Here is an 18573-nt window from a genome sequence, read left to right as displayed (position 1 = left end):
AGAAGGAACATACTTAAACATCATAAAAGCCATTTATGAAAAGCCCACAGCTAATATCATCCTCAATGGGGAAAAACTGAGAGGTTTCTCCCTGAGATCAGGAACATGACAGGGATATCCACTCTCACTGCTGTTGTTTAACATAGTGTTGGAAGTTCTAGCATCAGCAATCAGACAACAAAAGGAAATCAAAGGCATCAAAATTGGCAAAGATGAAGTCAAGCTTTCACTTTTTGCAGATGACATGATACTGTACATGGAAAACCCAGCAGACTCCACCAAAAGTCTGCTAGAACTGATACATGAATTCAGCAAAGTCGCAGGATACAAAATGAATGTACAGAAATCAGCTGCATGTTTATACACCAATAATGAAGCAACAGAAAGACAAACAAAGAAACTGATCCTGTTCACAATTGCTCCAAGAATCATAAAATATGGGCAGAAATGGGCAGAAAACATGAATAGACACTTCTCCCTTCTATTCTGAATGACAGACTTGCTGGGTAAAGGATTCTTGGCTGCATATTTTTCCTGTTCATCACATTGAAGATTTCCTGCCATTCCTTTCTGGCCTGCCAAGTTTCAGTAGATAGGTCTGCTACCATCCTTATGTGTCTACCTTTGTATGTTAAGGCCCATTTATCCCTAGCTGCTTTCAGAATTTTGTCTTTATCCTTGTATTTTTCCAGTTTCCCTATGATATATCATGCAGAGGATTGATTCAAGTTACATCTGAAGGGAGTTCTCTATACCTCTTGGATTTCAATGCCTGTTTCCTTCCCCAGATCTGGGAAGTACTCAGCTATGATATGTTCAAGTACACCTTCATCCCCTTTCTCTCTCTTTTCTTCTGGAATTCCTATGATAGGGATATTGTTCTGCTTGATTGCATCACTTTGTTCTCTAATTCTCCCCCTCATAATCCTGGATTTTTTTTATCTCTCTTTTTCTCAGCTTCCTCTTTTTCCATAATTTTATATTCTAATTCACCTATTTTCTCCTCTGCCTCTTCAATCCATGCTGTGGCTACCTCTATTTTATTTTGCACCTCATTTATAGCATTTTTTAATTTATCATGACTATTTTTTAGTCCCTTAATCTCTGTAGCAATTGATTCTATGCTGTCCTCTATGCTTTTTTCAAGCCAAGCAATTAATTTTATGACTATTACTCTGAATTCTTGTTCGGTTATATTGCTTAAAAGGTTTTGATCAATATATTAGCTGTCACTACTTCCTGGAATTTCTTTTGAGGAACATTCTTCCATTTCATCATTTTGTCTCGTTTTCTGTCCCTTATACATTTTAAAAGCTTTTTGTCTGCTCTGCACCTGCAAGCACTTCTATATTAAAGGAGGGTCATACACTGTCCAGGTCCTGGCCCTTCAGGAGGTGTTTTTTTGGAGATTGTTACATGCTGTCTATTGTTGTGACTTTGATTATTCTTTTACCCTACTCATAGTGATATTTTGGACCCTCCACCAGGTGTGCTTTGATTTGTTCCTTGGAGTAGTCGTATCTTTTTTCCAGCTTTCCCATTTTCTTTCTAGTAGATTCTGTCTTTTTTCCTCCCAGGCTCTGGTTTTCAAAGTCCTTTGGCTTCTGAACTTCTTTGTTTGACAGATGTAGGAAGTATGGATCCCCCTACTTCTCCACCATGTTGACCCCTTGCTAACAGATGCACAATATAAATCAAGATAAAGCACAGATGCTCATAGATAGTTCAAATTTCTGGCGGCTGGATGCTGAGATGCTAAGTGTGGTTCCTGGGGAAGGAGCTGGGTGGCGCCACTCTCACTGGTCTGCTGTGTGCTGCCTCTGGACAGATTGCTGCAATCAAATGCTTAATCCTATCTTTGCTTTTCACCTTTTTAGTAAAAGCAAAAGTCCTCTTCAGATTTCTCTCAGTTAGTAAAAGCCTCTGTATATCTTATAGACACTGTTACATTCACTCTTTCAGGACAAAATTGCTAATTTTCTCTATTACTGGAGGTGTGGTTTTGAGTCATATCACAGCTGGAATAAGACTTGTATGCTTCTTGGAGATGAGATGGGGCATGCCACCCTAAAATATGGGACTGCGGCATAATTATTTTCAGTTTAAGGCCTTTGAGATCCTGAAATCCTACATCAGCCTAAGGCAGGGCTGCCTGAAAAAAAGAAACTTCAGGGGTCCTAAATATGCCCCAAGAACAATCCTAATCTCTTCTTGGAGGAGGGAAGCCAGCCTCAATCCCAGATGAACTTGGTCCCAAACGGGCCCATCTCTGGTCTATTTCCTGAGGGCTCATTCATCTTTCCAAAAAGACATTTGCTTTTCCATAAGCTCCCTACCTACTCCCACTTTCCTGTCTTAAGTGAGTTTTTAGACCCAAGTTCCAAGCAGTCCTGCAAGTCCCCTACGTGTATGCATCATGCACATGCTAATCAGTTTCTGTTTGTTTTTCTCCTGTTGTGTCTCTAGTTAGTCAAATTTACAGGGAAAACAGTCTTCCTCCTCTCCCAGTGTTACCTTCCTTGCTGCATTTCTGGGGTCATCCTTGAAACAAACATTTCAGGCTCTGGGCCTGGCTTTAACCTTATGATGCAAATCTGTGTCAAGCCTAAAAAACACTCTTTCCATAAGTAGGAGAATAAACGTGGCCCAAGGAACTGACTGCCTCACCTTGCTTCCTGTTGACAGGTAAAATGTGGCATGGGAAGGTGTGTCTTCCCGGGAAGCAGCGTGGGACAAGGAGGCAGGGTACACATCTTGGCTCTAACTGCATGTGTATGCAGAGCTCACATCCAACCCTTCCACATGCAGGGCCTCCTCTATCCCACATGGAGGTGGACCCGAACTTCCAGGAGGAACCCACTGTGCTGGGGAGGTGGACCCGACCTTACAGGAGGAGCCCACTGGGTTGGGAAGTGGACACGACCTTCCAGGAGGAGCCCACTGGGTTGGAGAATGGACACTGCCTTCCAGGAGGAGCCCACTGGGTTGGAGAATGGACACTGCCTTCCAGGAGGAGCCCACTGGGTTATGGAAGTGGACATGACCTTCCACGAGGAGCCCACTGGGCTGGTCAGGGGCTGGCTGCATGGAGCACTGGGCCTTCCTCGCTCTGACAAATGCTCTCTCCTGGACCAGACTCTGGTCAGGCTTCTCTGAGCCCCCTTCTCGACTTGGCCTCGACTTTTTATTTATTATTTATTATTATTTGTATTTATATGTTTATAGAAATATACACATTTTATACCATTTCTTATTTACTTATATTTATATAGCTACAAAATATTTATAAATAGTCCATTTTATTCATATATATAAATATAAGCATTTCAGTAATTGTTTTGCATTTATATATTTACAGAAGTATGCATATCTTGTAGCATTTCTTATTTACTTATACTTACGTAGATATAAAACTTTTATAAATACTGTATATATATTCCATATTTATATTTATAAAATTAACATTTAATAAATAATGTAAATATTTATTTATATTTATATATGTATAGAAATATACACATTGTATAACATATCTTATTTATTTATATAGATACAAAATATTTTAAAAGACTTCATGAATATTCCATATTTATATTTATAAATCTAAACATTTTAATAAATTTTAACATAAATATTTATATTTATATATGTGTAGAAATATACACATTTTATAGCACTTCTTATTTAGATAGATGAAACATTTTATAAATATTTATAAAAATTCCTTAAGCATTTTGTTTTTTTAAAAGCAGGCTCCATTCCCCGTGGAGAGCCCAACACAAAGCTCTAACTCACATCCCTGAGATCAAAAGTTGGATGCTAACAGACTGAGCCACCCAGGCGCTCCCAAAATTCCTTATACATTTTTAAAGAATGGTGCACATGATTATGGAAGCTGGAAAATCCCAAGGTTTACAGGGTGTCTGCTGGCTGGAGACCCAGAAGAGTGGATCTGTCGTGTGTCTGTTCATATCCAAGGGGAGGAAGGAAGCTGATGTCCTCTTCAGAACGCCCTCTTTGGGTAGTCAGCCTGATTGGATCAGGCCCACCCACATTAGGGAGTGCCATCTTCTTCCCTCAGTCTGCAGATTCGCTGTGAATGTCATGCAGAACCACCTCATGGACACACCCAGAATCATGCTCACTCCAGGGCCCCATCTAGTGGACATAGGAGAAACCACCACAATGACTTTATTTGGAAAGGGAACAGCTTCAAAAAACCTTCTCAGGCTAGTAGGAACCTGGGTTCCACTTTGTGTGTCCTGTGCCCAAAGGACAGTCCCTGCTGTGGACAGGTCCCATTCCTCCTGCATAATTTGGGCTCAAAGATATAAGTATTAGCCTTTCTGGCTGCCCTGAGACTACCTTAAACCAGTGGTTTACAATGACAGAGATGCGTTTTCTCAGGGCTGTGGAGGCCAGGAGTCTGAAGTCAAGATGTCACAGGGCTGTGCTCCCTCTGAAGGCTCAGGAGGGTCCCTTCTGCCTCTCCCAGCTGCCGAGCTCCCAGGCGTTGTGGGTTTGTGACCTCCATCACCACATGGCTGTCTCAAACCCCCTCCCTTGTCTCATAAAGATCCTCCCTGATCCAGGATGCTCTCACCTCAAGATCCATCCCCCACCTTATCACCTTTGCAAAGACCCCATTTTCACATGAGGCCACATTCTGAGGTCCTGGGTGGGCAAATCCTCTGGGGGATACAACTGAACTCACTGCAGTTTCTCAGGAGCTGCAAGTGTTTGCCTGGACATCTGCTCTGCAGACATCTGCTCCAAGTTTCCCCAAGTTTTCTTCCTTCCTTCTTTTCCAACACAAGTGCATCCTTCACCATGACCCATGTTGTCCCTACATTATGATGTTGACCTGTGACTGCCTGATGCCCTTTGAACCCAGGAGGAGCTGGAGGCCCACGTGGACCCCCACAGCTGCCTCTCCACTTTGTGACCCCTCTGTAGGGCACCCTTCTGCCCCCATGAGCCCTGTAGGTGGGCACTGGGAGGCCTGTGCCCCATGGCAGAAGGGCATCATGGAACCACGGGTAGGCTTGGGAGAAATCGGAGGGCATTCCCAGTACAGCAGTGGATGCAGGTGCATCATGGCCACCATGGGGCCCTTACTGTGCACATCCTGGGTCCCCATCTCTAGGGAGCAGCAACACAGCCCTCTGGGGTGGGGGGCATTGGGATGAAATGAGACATTCCCATGTTATGTGTAAACGCACACAACTTGCTTAAGGTAGAATCTCTCTTTCATGTCTGGGTGTGAGCACACACACTAACCAACAGAATGTGCACAGAGTGAGTGTTGAGTTACCCTCAAGGTCACATGGGGTCACAGCCCAGGGACCCTCCTTGGGAGAAAGACCCCTTCCATGTCTGGGGGGCAAGCCTTCACTCTACATCAGATCTGGCAGCTGCAGCCAGGGGAGGCACATGATGGACCATCCCAATCCTGCTCATGCCCCCATTGGCCTCTCCTAGCACTCAGGGGACCAGCCTCACTGGGGACGCCTGAGCGCTCTCCCCAGGAGCTCCCGGGCTCCTTCCAGCTTCCCTCCATCATCATACCCGTAAGTAGGGTGGAAATAGCTTCTGGCAGTGGTTTGAGTCTCATCTTCCCTCCATGCTCATGCCTTGTTTGATTCCACATCCACACTTGTGTCTAGGCTACTCTCTCTGCCCACATGCCCTGATTCAACCCTGACCAACCTCAGGGAGCCCTGGAATCTTTGGCTTGGCCTCAATGCAGCTCTGTCTGCACTGACCTGCCATGGTGAGGTGGGAAGACAGAGGCATCCAAGGTAGACCAGATGACTAGGACTTTGTGAGTGTCAGAGAGTGGAGGAGAAGGGGAAGTGGGTAGGTAGGAGAGGGGTGTGAACATGAAGAAGGTGGGAGAGGAGGGAATGAGCAAGGCTAGCATTTACGGAGCAACTACTTCATGTCTGGCACTAGGCTCAACATTAAACATATGCCCCAAATTCATTTCAGAAAATCACCCCACAGCATGTAATGATATGGTGTAACAGTCAGCTTGGTCTCTGTAACAAATACCACAGACTGGGAGGTTTAAACAACGCATTTATTTTTTCCCAGTCCTGGGAACTGGAAGCATGAGATCCAGGTGTGGGCAGGGCTGGTTCCTCCTGAGGCCTCTCTCCCTGGCGTCCACACACCATCTCTTCTCCGTGTCCTTACACGGTTGTCCCCTATGTGTGTCTATGCCCTGATCCCCTCTTCTATTAAGGACCCCAGTCACATGGGATCAGATGGGATCAGGGCCTACCCTAGTGACTTCCTTTTACCTGAACCACCTCTGTAAAGACCCCATCTCCAAATATAGCCCCATTCTGAGGCCCTGGGGGTTGGAGCTTCAACATGTGAACTGGAGGGGACATGATTCAGCCCATAATATTTTGTCAGTATTTTACAGGGAAGGAAAGTGGAGATAACACAGGATCATCCAGAAAGTTGCACCCTTGTATGTGATCTAGCTGGGACTTAGAATGGATACATCTCCCCCAAATCGGTGACAGGCTGGAGCAGAGAGATCATGGGTCTTGCTGGAGGAGGGTTCCCACCTGTCCTGTCCCTCACCCTGAGGAGGCCCCAAGGCCTCTGGGGGCTGCCGTTCTGAGCAGATGGTCAGGGGGCTGGGGTCATGTGTCCAGAGGCAGAAGAATGGTCTCAGGGGTGCCGAGAAGGACAGTCCAGAGAACGCGTAGATGAGGGATCCATTGCTCACGCTGTAGAAGGAGATTCTGCCTGCATCACAGTCCAGGAAAACGCCCACACGATGCAGGGGCTCCGAAGGGTGCAGGCGAACTCTTGGGAAGGCAAGTGCCCAGAACCCCTTCTTGTACAGCTCCAGGGCCCAGAGTCCATGCTGAGGGGACTTGGGGATCCTTCCCTTCCGATCCAAGCTCTCCAGACACACGCCCAGGTTCCAGGCCTTCCTGTGCCCCACCTGGACCTCCCAGTAATACCTTCCAGCTGAGAACTGCTCCAGGCCCAGCACACAGGGGTCCCGGTCAAATCTGCTGGGGGCATTGGGCAGCTCTTGTTCAAAGAACAGCCGCCTCACAGTCTTCCTGTCCTCAGAGAGAGTGAGCTTGGGGCTTGCAGTGTCAGGGTCCAGGGATGGGCTCACTGCGGGAAGAGGAGAGGATCAGGTTTAGGGGTTGGGGTCCCCAACCTGTGCTCCTGCATGGAGGTGGAACCATGCCTCCCTGGGAATCCCTGTGCGTCCCCGTTCTCTGTCCAGGACCCTGTGCACACAGGCCATCCCAGAGCAGCGGAGGCGGCTCCCTGTGAGTCCCTTTCTCTGTCCAGGATCCTGTGCAAACAGGCCATCCCAGGGCAGCAGAGGCGGCTCCAGGGGGAGCCAGGGAGAGCCAGGGGGGATTCCTATGAGGGGACAGGGGGGCACACTGTGAGATAGGCATTGCTCCCAGGGCCCCGTGTGTCAGGATGGATGTGGATGTGCATGTGTGTGTGCATATGCACTTGTGTGTGTGGGGGCTATGTGGGCGTGCACGTGAGAGACAGAGACAGGGACAGACAGACACAGGTAGACATAGAGAGAGAGATAGAGAGACAGAGACAGAGAGAGGCAAGGAAAGAGAGAGACAGAGACAGAGAGACAAGGAGAACAAGGAGAGATACACATAGGGAGACACAGGAAGAGAGATAGAGGGAGACTGAGAAAGGTATGGACACAGACAGAGACAGAGGAAGAGAGACACAGAGAAAGACACAGGGAGACAGAGAAAGACATAGGAGGACACGTGAAGAGACAGGGTGACATGAGATGAGGTCACAGGTGCATTGATGCCATTGGACAGCTCTGGGGTCAACCACTGAAGGGGAGATCCCATCTGGAAAACCCTGAGAGACACCTTAGCAGCCTCACAAACTGAGATGAACACCTTCCAAAACAGATCCCTTCTCTCCTGTCCCACCATCCTTCTCAGAGCCCTCAGGCCCTCATCATGTCACCTGGGGGAGGGTCTGTCTACACCTGAGAGGCAGGGAGGGTGGGGATCAGCTGGGAGCCCCAGCTGCCTGTGCAGGCACCTTCACGACAACAGAAACCTCCTGGCTGGTGTCCACCCTTGCCCATTCAGTAGGCATGCTGCTGGTTGCTGGGGTCTGCATACGATGCCGCAGACACTCATGTTTCCTGACCATACATCCCTGTCAGCTGGACAGCACACACGCTCTCCTCCTAACAGAACCACAACTTTCTCCCCGGTTTCTACTTCTTTCTGGAAGGAACCCTGCTCCCTTTCACTTTCCAGCAAAGACTAAATGTTCTACCCGATTTCTCATTGCTGCTTCCTGAAGTCTTCTCCCTCTGCTCCATGCAAACCCTTTCCCTGTAGAGTCTGGGCCATGCAGATTGAGCCCACCCATGTTCATATCTATGATGGCCAAACATGGACTCACTAGCTGAACAATGGGCCCGGCTCCTTCTATTCCAAATTCCCTCATAATTAAAAAATATTCATGTCAAAAAACAGTTTGAGACTTACAAAGATGTTGCAAAATACCATACACAATATGCCCATGATAGCATCTCATATAACCCACAGTAATAGGATCAAAACCATACAATTGACATTGATACAAAAATATTCTATAGTGACTTCTTGCACACCACAGCACACCTGACTGTGGAGAACCACCTGTGCCCTTGTGCACTGATTCCTCTTGCACACCACACACCTGTCACTGGAGCTCATCCTGTGTCCTTGTGTGCTGACTCCTCTTGTACACACCCACACCTGTCCCTGGAGCTCATCCTGTGTCCTTGTGTGCTGACTCTTCTTGCACACCACCCACACCTGTCCCTGGAGCTCATCCTGTGTCCTTGTGTGCTGACTCCTCTTGTACACCACCCACACCTGTCCCTGGGGCTCATCCTGTGTCCTTCTGAACTGATTCCTTTGGCACACCACCCACACCTGTCCCTGGAACTCATCCTGTGTTCTGTGTGCTGACTCCTCTTGCACACCACCCACACCTGTCCCTGGAGCACTGCCTGTGTCCTTGTGTGTTAACTCCTCTTGTACACACTCACACCTGTCCCTGGAGCTCACCCTGTGTCCTTGTCCACTGATTCCTCTTGTACACCACCCACACCTGTCCCTGGAGCACTGCCTGTGTCCTTGTGTGCTAACTCCTCTTGTACACACCCATACCTGTCCCTAGAGCTCATCCTGTGTCCTGTGTACACTGATTCCTCTTGCACACCACCCACACCTGGCTGTGAATCTTCTCCTGTGCTGTCCATCACGTATGCGCTGGACCCTTGCACACCACCCCCCACCTGGCCACAGTGTAGACCTGTGCTCCATCCCATCCACAGCTGCTGACTATCTTCTCTGCATCGTCATTCTCTTACTGGTTTTCTTCCTCCCTTCAGGCTTCAGGCATCTTCACGCCACATGGTTCCTTTTAGGCAACAGGCATGCTCTCCTGCCACAGACCTCAAAGTAAAACCACAGCAAACACAAACAGAACCTTCCCATTCCCCACTCACCAAGTCTTAGCTCAACTACACAGGCAATAAATTTGAGACCTCCCTCCCAGTTCTCTCCACAGGAGACACCTCTCTTTGTACCATGCTTGCCAGTTTTTCTGGGCCATTTTCCCGGGTTGACCTGACTCTACTTCTCAGGTGCACGAAAGTTGATGCTCCTTCAACACACTGCACCTGCACATTTCCACGGTGAAGTCTCCCTTGGCCCTCCCACAACCACTGCTCTAACCTTCAAATACCAGGGTTCTCCAACGCTAGATCTTGGATCTTTCTTGTTTCCCTGTATCTTCCCTTTTTAAAAAATCTTAATTCTTTTCCAAAGAGAAATTTTTAAAGAATAATTTTAGGTGTAGCAAAAAATGTAGCACTCATGCGTTCAGTTATACCAGATATTTGCCATGGACCCCAATTCCTGTCTCCAGTCCCGATTTCTCCTGAGAGTTCCAGACTCGCATATCCAATGATTCATCTGATGTCCTTAGCAGGATGTCTGAGAACAGCTCAGTCTTAGGAGGTCCATGGTGATTTTCACTTATTTGGCCCAAATCTGCCCCAAACCTTCTGTTAGATGGAGCCAGAAGGGCCAGAGACTTATGCAGCTGGGGGTCACCTTGGGCTGCTCCCTCTGCCTTGCCCCTTCTGGACTGTGCTACTTGTGGCCCCAGGACCCATCTCGGGGCTGTATCCTCTCCTCCATCAGTGCTGCTCCCCTGCTTACAGGTTCTCACTCATATTGCACGGTGCTTCATGTAAAGTCCAGGCCCCTACCTCAGCCTCCCAGGCTCTGCAGGGGCACACACAAGCCTTCCTGCCCTGTTGGTACCTCTTCCACATGCCCAGCTGTCACACACCACAGACCCCACTCTCCCTGCCACAGGGGCGAGTTCTCCCCTCCTCGTATAGCTGTGGTCTTGCCATCACCCACCCCATCACCCCACCATTCCCAGGGGTCTGGACATCCTACTTGAACATGCTCCTGGCCATCCTCCTAGTATTCTGGCTCTTTCCTATCACAGTTATTCCAGATTTAATAATTAAAAAAACAAATGCTGACTTGTGGCTCACATTCCCACATAGACTCTACGCTCCATGAGGACAGGAGGAAGCTGTACATTCACTAATGGAGGCCAGTTGCTTACACAGAAGATATCTGGTCATGGTTGTAACTGAATGAATGAATGGAGACTGGCTTCTCTCTGTCTCTTCCTGGGCCCTCACCATGTGGCTGTGGTGGGACAGGTGTTCCCAGATCCCTTTCCTGCTTTCACCTGCCCAGCTCGTGGCTCGCAGTACTGCCCCTCCTGTCCTTGGGGGTCCCTCTCCACAGCCAGACTCTCCCCCCATGCTTCCCACCTATATGGTGCCCTGGGGCAGAAAGGCACTGGCTCTGCACTCTCTGTGCTAACAGTGTCCCCCACAGTGGCTGTTCCTTGGAAGAGCTAGCTCTCTCGCTGCCCGGGCTCTGCAGTCTGTCTGTCCCTCAGGCAGTAAACAGGAGCTAAGGTCTCTCAGGGCAGCAAAACTTGCTGTTTACAGCCATAGAACCAGCATTTAGCACAGCATTTCTGCACCCTGGAAAAGAAAGGAGAACACACACATACATGCACATGCATACACACACACATGAGTACATGTGCACACACAAATACACATGTGCACGTGGGTACACACACAAGTCCATGTGTGCAACGCGTACACACACAAGTATATGTGCACACACGTGTGCAATACGTGTCCACAAGTGCATGTGCACATACAAACACATGTGTGCACACACATGCACAGACACAAGTTCATGTGCATACACATGCACACATAAATACACATGCACACACTGCACACACGAGAACACATGTGTACTTATGTGCACAAAGCACCACACACGTGCATGTGCACACACTAACAAATGTGCATATGGCACACATGTGAACACATAAATGTATACCATGCACACACAACACTCACACATACACACATACATGCACACTGCACACACACGTGTGCACACATAAACAAACATTCAGGGAGCAGACGCTTCCAGCCCCTATATAGTCCTCACCATAGATGATGTCCTCTGGCCAGCCTGAAATGAAACAGAAAGATGTGAAACTGTAGGGTTGCACTGACCAGATGGGGCGAAAGCTCATGTTCTGTGAAGCTAAGTCAAAACAGGATGTAATGAGGTCTCGCAGGGACCCTGTAAAGGAAGAGCAAATATCCCTTCTTCAGTGCCCAAAAAACAATCCAGGTCACTGTATTCCTAGGGAAAGGTTTTGTGGGGCGTAGCCTGATGGCCCAGCCTTCCCATGTCTGTCATAAAGACACATCTCTGACCTGTTCCCCAGATCGGGGCCTGACAGCTATGAGCAAGGACACAGGAGGCAGGGAGGAGAGCAGACAGGCGAGTGGAATGATCCATACTGATGATGATCCCCGCGCTCACAACAAGATCCTCTCAGGTGACAGGCTTGCTGCTGTATTTGTTGCTTGAGCATTTTCAGGATGTTGTCATCACCCTCGACTGCTAGACTTTCCCAGGTTCAAGCTCACATCTGTCTCCACAGCAGAGACCCGCCAGTCTTCCCCAAGTCACCCAGTGAAGAGCAGCCAAGCACCTCTTAGTGATGGAGGATCTCACTGGGCATATGGTAGGTGGGAAGTCCCTGAGCTGGGGCCTGGGCAGGTCTCTCCCATTCCTCCTGTGCTTGAGGGTACACAAAGGAGGGACTTCATGCTGGGCTCTGCACGAGTGCCCTGGCTGGAAGGGGCACGTCTGTCCCACTGGGGCCTGCTTACCTTGGGACAGCTGCTCCTCTTCTCTGTACAGTTTCTCTTCTTCCAGCTGTACCCTATCCCTGTCCCTCTGACGTTTCCAGAACAGACAGGTGGCTCCAGTTGCTACAAGTCCCACCACAATGAGGATCACAGGCACCACTGCCCTCCACGCCATTGATGGGAAACTTCTGGACAACTGAGCTAAAAGAGGGTCTGGGGAGGCGAGAAAGCCAAGGTAAGAGAGCGCCTGTGTTCTTAGGGCACACAAGCCACAGGGTTCATGGGTCAGGGGGCAGGTGCTTGTGAACTAACCTGACATGACCTGAAAACATGTGTGTGCCTTTGTACAGACAGACATGGACAGACACACAGGAGAGAGATGGTAGACAAATGGCAAAAGGTTACATACTGAGTGGGTCTGCATTCTGTGTATCATTCCTGCAAATTTTCTGAAACTTGAGGTTGTTTAGAAGGAAAATTTTATACAGAGTGAAACTTGGAAGCCCCCAGGTGTCCTTCAGAATGTGAATGCATAAACAGGCTGTGGTTCATCCAGACAAGGGAATACTGTTTACTGCTAATACGAAAGGAGCTCTCTGTGCAGACACTGTGGAGAAGATGATGGACGTTCCCCCCCAAAATAAAAATAGAACTACCACATCAATCCACTTCTGGGTATTAATCCAAAGAAAACAAAAATATTAACTGAGAAAGATAATGCACCCCTACATTTATTGCAGTGTTATTTACAATAGTCAAGATATGGAAACAGCCCAAGTGTCCACCAATGGATGAAAGGATAAAGAAAAAAATATATATTTGTACAACGGGATGCTATTCAGCTATAAACAAGAAGGAAATCCAGGCATTTTCTACAATATGGATGCACCTGAGGGCACTTTGCTAAGTGAAGTTAGACAGGGAAAAATGTATAGAGTCTCACAGATAAGTGAAATCTAAAATGAAACAAAACACCATCCAAACCTCCAGAAAACCAGAAAGCCTAGTTTATAGATGCAGAGAACAGATTGGTGGTTTCCAGAGGTGAAAGATCGGGAAGCTAATGGGTGAAGAGGGTCAAAGGTGCAAACTTCCAGTTATAAAATAAGACCCAGAGAGGTGACATACAGCATGGAAACTATAGTTAACTACTGTGTTGTATAGTTGGAAGCTGACAGAGACTAAATCTCACAAGGTCTCATCACAAGGAACTATGCGGAGTATTGGATATTAACTACTGACTGTCTGGGGTGCTCAGAGCTCTTGAGGCCTGGATGGAGCAGAACACTCACCAGGTAGGCAGATCTTGGCCTCCATCCTCTTCTGGAGGAGGGGGTTGGAGATAGAGCAAGAGAGGTTCCCCACGTCCCTGTCCCAGACAGTCACATTGGACACCACCGCAAAGAGGCCCGTTGTTGGCGACACTGTGAGGTTGGTCGTGGAAGGTAGGGTCTGTCCCCTGAAGTCTCTCCACTCCACCTGGGGCTCTGGGTACCAGCCCTCCGAGGTGCACTCTGCCCTGATACCTTCATCCCGGCCAGCTCGCACTTGGATTCTGGGCTCAGAGCCCAGCCCTGTGGGAAGAGACAGGCTTTGCAGCCTCTGCAACCATTACCATTTCTGACAGAAAAGCACAGATCCTGAAAATTTCCAGCAGGTATCAGGGTTTTTCAGACTACTTGCTCTGTGTAATATTTATATGCCATATATGCTACCCTCTTCTGAGAAACCACAGAACAAAACAGAAAAGGCCCAGGAAGATCAAATACCTTTCCTGTATTGCAAAATTGGTGTCTTTTCCTGTTTCTCTCTGTATCTCTTTCTGCCTCTTTCCTTCTCTCCATACCTCCGTTCCTTTCTTTCTGGGGTCAGTGTGGGTAACAGAAGCCGACTTAGAAAATGAGCCAGGCGTCCAGAACCTGCTTGTTCTAGTGCATTATTGCATTTTGTGGGACACGTGTAGACCGACACAAACACATTAGAGCACGTTGTGGGATGCACTCAGGCCAGGCCCAAACATGTTAGCGCAAGCTGTGGTACAGGCCCAGGCCACTGCATATGTGTTAGTGCATGCCGTGGGATGCGTTCAGGCTTGGGCCATGATCAGATGATCTGCAGCTGGACGATAAGTGCTAGGGGAGACCAGAGGTCCTAGTGGCGACCCTTACCTGCCACCCTTAGCCACAGGGTGGTCTCCGCAGACGCCATGCCATCTTTGAACTTGCAGTGGAAGGTCCCGTTATCGAACACCATGACATTGTGTATGGTCAGAACAGCTTGGTCTTGGGCCAGCCCGGACATCAGGAAGGTCGTCCTGCCCTCGTACTGCCACATCTGCTCTTCAGGCACATCTTTGCCTTTCTTGTGCAGGTGCACAGCTGGGGACAGCTCCTCCCTGTACCACCTCACCTCCATGTCCTTCACACTGATATTGAGGGACAGATGGCATCGCAGCTTCACACTTTCCCCCACCATAGCCAGGACCGGTTGGCCGGGACCAGAGACAGAGAAATCGGCTTTCCCTTATGAGGTCATAGCAGAAAGCATGGGTTAGGCCAGGTGAGAGGAAACCATGGGCCATCTCCCCCACCGGGCACAGGGTCCCCGCCCCGCCCCCACCCCCCAGCCTGGGCCCAATGTCTTCCCCTGCCCACGCCCAGGGGACACCCACCCACACGCAGGTTCTTCAACAACACCCCATGCCCTTGTCCAGGGTCCCCAGGGAAGGACTGCTTGGATCAAGTTTAGCCCCCTACTGTGTTCCTGTCCATGCACAGGCTCCCTCCTAACATGGCTCATGGGAGGGTGGGGAGAGTTCTCCTACCGTTTGCAGAGAGGCTGCAGGACAGAAGCTGCAGGAGGAGGAAGATGATGGAGCAGCTGGGTGGAAAGATGTCTCGACCTTGTGTGTTTGCCATGGCTGCTGGAGACAGAGAGGCCTGAGCCCCAGATATTGGAGACAGGGCAGGATTGAGTTAATTTCTGTCTCTCTCAGTTTCTGTTTCTGTCTCCCCCTGTTTCTGTCTTTCTGTCTCTGTCTCTCTATCTCTGCCTGTCTCTGTCTCGGTTTCTCTGCCTGTTTCTCTGTCTCTGTATGTATGCCTCTGTCTCTCTCTGTTTATGTCTCTCTCTGTCTTTGTCTCTCTCTGTCTGTGTCTGTCCTGTCTCTCTCTGTTTCTGTCTCTGTCTCTGTCTCTATCTTTTTCTCTCTATCTCTCTGTTTCTGTCTCTCTCTCTGTCTCTCTGTTTCTGTACCTGGCTATTTATGTCTCTATGTGTATCTCTCTGTCTCTGTCTCTCTCTGTGTCTTTTTGTTTCTGTCTCTGTCTGTCTCTGTCTGTCTCCGTTCCTGTCTCTGTCTCTCTCTATCCCTCTCTGTCTCTGTCTCTCTTGGTTTCTATCTGTCTCACTCTGTTTGTGTCTCATCTCTCTCTGTCTCTGTGTGTGTCTCTCTCTGTTTTTGTCTCTGTGTGTCTCTGTTCCTGTCTCTGTCTCTGTCTGCCTCTGTCTCTCTAGGTTTCTATCTCTGTTTCTATTTGTGTCCCATCTCTCTCTGTCTCTGTCTGTGTGTCTCTCTGTTTCTGTCTCTCTCTCTATGTATGTCTCTCTCTGTTTCTCTCTCTGTCTCTCTCTGTCTCTTTCTCTCTGTACCTGTCTGTCAGTTTTTTTGTCTCTCTGTTGCTGTCTGTCTCTGTCTCTCTCTGTCTGTCTCTGTATCTCTCTGTCTCTCTCTGCCTGTTTCTGTATCTCTCTGTCTCTCTCTGCCTCCGTCTGTCTCTGTCTCAGTTTCTGTGTCTTTCTCAGTTTCTCTCTGTCTGTCTGTCTCTGTTTATATCTCTGTCTCTGCCTCTGTCTGTCTCTCAGTTTCTGTCCTCTTTCTTTCTTCGTCCCTGTCTGTCTCTGTCTCTTTCCCTCTCCTACTCTATCTCTCTCTGTCTCTCTTTCTTGTTCTCTCTCTCTCTCTCTCTCTCTGTCTTGGTGGGGGATGAGTCAACACTGGGAGGCTAACGGAAGTGAAGGAAACATGGCTAGGGGAGAGAAAGGTCCCTTTTCACTATCTTGACCCCTCTTACTCCTGCACAAGTTGCTTACCCTAGAGACAGAGACACAACAGTGGCCACCTGATCTTGTGTCCACCTACTTGTGGATGACCTTTCTCTTGTGGTCATGTGTCTGCAAAACACCATGGACACATCCTCCTGTGAACAGGCTCTGTCTCCTCACCTGTTTGTGTAGGAGCCTTGCCCGACCTCTGGCTGTGCTCTGTCATGGAACATGAGCACGCTGGGAGAGAAAAACCACCCCCTAGTCAGGTGACTCCAAGGCCAGAAGTACCTCTGTCGACCCCCTTACAGCCCAAGAAAACTCGCAGTTGGAGGAGGGAGCACTCGAGCCAGAGGGCTCCTAGACAGACATGGCCTGAGGCCAGCATGCTCCAAAGATTTATATTTATGAACTCAGCTTTGAGAACAAGTGTTCTGAACCACATGTGCTGGTCTGGGCGATTCGGCCCAGCACCTCCTCACGCAGGACTGGCATGAGGAGGTATGTTGGCACTTGCCCTCATTCTCTTCCATGTTTTCCTTCCTTTGGTCAAAGCCACTGGGGTCTCCCTGTCACTCAAGAATAGGGGAGGAGTGGAGAACACAGACATGTGGATGAGTGCCCTTAAAATAGAAAGTACTCACCTTTCCAAGTAGTAGGGCTGTAGGGCTTCCCAGGGAGATTCTGTGGCCTTGAGGGGATCGCTTGACTTCTCCACAAGTTCCAGGAAGGTGTAGAACAAGTCTTCCAGATGTGATAGGAGAGAGCAGTGGCTGAGCTCCCCAGCTTCTGTAGAATCCTAGGACTTTCTGGAAAAATGACCAACTGTGCCTTTCTGGAAGGTGCAATAGAAAAAATAAATAAACCAAGGGCTTCTTAAAGGGTGTGTTTGACAGAACTGAACACACTGAGTGTTGGGGAGCAAGGTCCTGGTAGCAGGAGATAAGGGGAGAGAGAAAGACCCAGCAAGGAACCCCTGGGGTGAGGATGGCTGTCTGGGCTGGGCCAGGATCCTAGGTGGAGACCTGGCTCTTGAGTGCGAGGATCCAGGCCAAGGGCAGAGGCTGGGGGACTCAGATAAAGTTTCTGCATTATCAAAACACCTCCAGTCCTGGACAGGCTGGGCCTGGTCCCTTTGGGAAAGTTTCTCATGTTCAGGTTGAAGTTGGTCAAATTCTAGCATTCACCCCCCACCCCAGACTCCTGTGCAGGAATTCAGGCCACCTCCTCCTCCATGTCTGGGGCCATGACAGTCTTTCCTCATTGGGGACCTGACTTGGGCTGGGCTCAGAACACTCAGCCCCATTACCCCTTGTGTGAGTAAGACACTGGCCTGAACCCTATCTGTTCTTCCCTCCTGTTGACCCAAAAGTCTGCACATTTTCTGGGAGAGTTTTGGAGGGAAAAAAACAGGGAAAGTTTGCGTCCCTCCTGGAGATGGGATATTTGGTTGAATTCAGATTTTTATGGACTGAAGATTTGTGTCCCCTTCCCAAATCCATGCTCACACAGGGACTGATGCTGCCAACCCACACCGTCCTCTGTGTCCCTATCAGGAGAGCGAACTATTTGGTAATCAAGTTGCTCCCCTGTTCTATATAAATACGAAGAGTTATGCTGCCACTCATTTTCATCTCCCCGTGCATTGCTTTAAGCGGATAATGACATCATCTAAAACCCAGGTTGGGTATACTTCTGAGTCAGGATGGAGGACTGGGGATGTGACATTAGAGGAAGCACCTAAGGGGTTTGGCAGCCGTGATGGAATGGATCCTGAAGGTGGGCTCACCTGGACAAGTGGTCCTTGGTGAGCATGCACATGGTCTGTAGCCTTTTACCTGAGTGGGAAGAGCTCCTGGAGATGGCACCAAGGCCCTCAGGGGCAGGGATAAACCCCAGATGGGGATGGGCTCCCTGAGTGCAGGTGGAAGGAAGGACACAGGGGGCCCCAGACTGTAGAGTCCCATTGCCATGGCATGTCCAGGACAGGTACATGCAGACAGACAGCAGATTGATGGTTGTCAGGCAGTGGGGATGAGGGGGGAAATATAACCACAAAGCAGTTCGGGGGTTTGTTCTGGCACGAGATCCAGGTGGTGGCCGTACAAGCCTGTGTCAGTGTGCTGCATGTCACTGGATCGTTCACTTCAATGTGGTTGACTTTGTGTTATGGGAATGTCACCGCAACTGGAAAAAAAGAAAAAAAACAA

At 48.9% G+C, this 18573-nt stretch overlaps 1 protein-coding gene across 5 annotated transcripts; it reads right to left on the bottom strand.

Annotated features, from left to right (window-relative positions):
- Window positions 1-6063: 6063 nt before the first annotated feature.
- On the bottom strand, window positions 6064-17350 carry LOC125176282 (butyrophilin-like protein 10). 5 transcript variants are annotated; one of them, XM_047877494.1, is made up of 7 exons: window positions 17008-17350; window positions 15144-15258; window positions 14488-14841; window positions 13612-13893; window positions 12341-12532; window positions 11604-11741; window positions 6064-7149 (listed from the first exon to the last, which is right to left on the bottom strand). In XM_047877494.1, exons 2-7 carry the CDS (start codon window positions 15235-15237, stop codon window positions 6491-6493), a joined length of 1719 nt encoding a protein of 572 aa, XP_047733450.1. In that variant the 5' UTR covers window positions 15238-15258; window positions 17008-17350; the 3' UTR covers window positions 6064-6490. The 5 variants fall into 5 exon arrangements, with proteins under 5 accessions (XP_047733450.1, XP_047733474.1, XP_047733467.1 ...); XM_047877518.1 differs by having other exon boundaries at window positions 11604-11627; XM_047877511.1 differs by having other exon boundaries at window positions 15144-15242.
- Between the last annotated feature and the right edge of the window lie 1223 nt (window positions 17351-18573).

Source organism: Prionailurus viverrinus, chromosome A1, assembly GCF_022837055.1.
Source record: "Prionailurus viverrinus isolate Anna chromosome A1, UM_Priviv_1.0, whole genome shotgun sequence".
Classification (NCBI taxonomy): Eukaryota; Metazoa; Chordata; class Mammalia; order Carnivora; family Felidae; genus Prionailurus; species Prionailurus viverrinus.
This window is presented reverse-complemented; position numbering and strand designations above follow the sequence as displayed.

Bases quoted from the DNA above. Each gene is read 5' to 3' on its own strand.
- LOC125176282 (XM_047877494.1), bottom strand. From the start codon at position 15,237: ATGGCAAACACACAAGGTCGAGACATCTTTCCACCCAGCTGCTCCATC. The intron at 12,533-13,611 runs GTGAGTGTTCTG...TCGCCTCCCCAG, and splicing joins GGCCAAGATCTGCCTACCTG to ACCCTCTTTTAGCTCAGTTG. The intron at 7,150-11,603 runs GTGAGGACTATA...CTCTTCCCGCAG, and splicing joins GCCAGAGGACATCATCTATG to TGAGCCCATCCCTGGACCCT.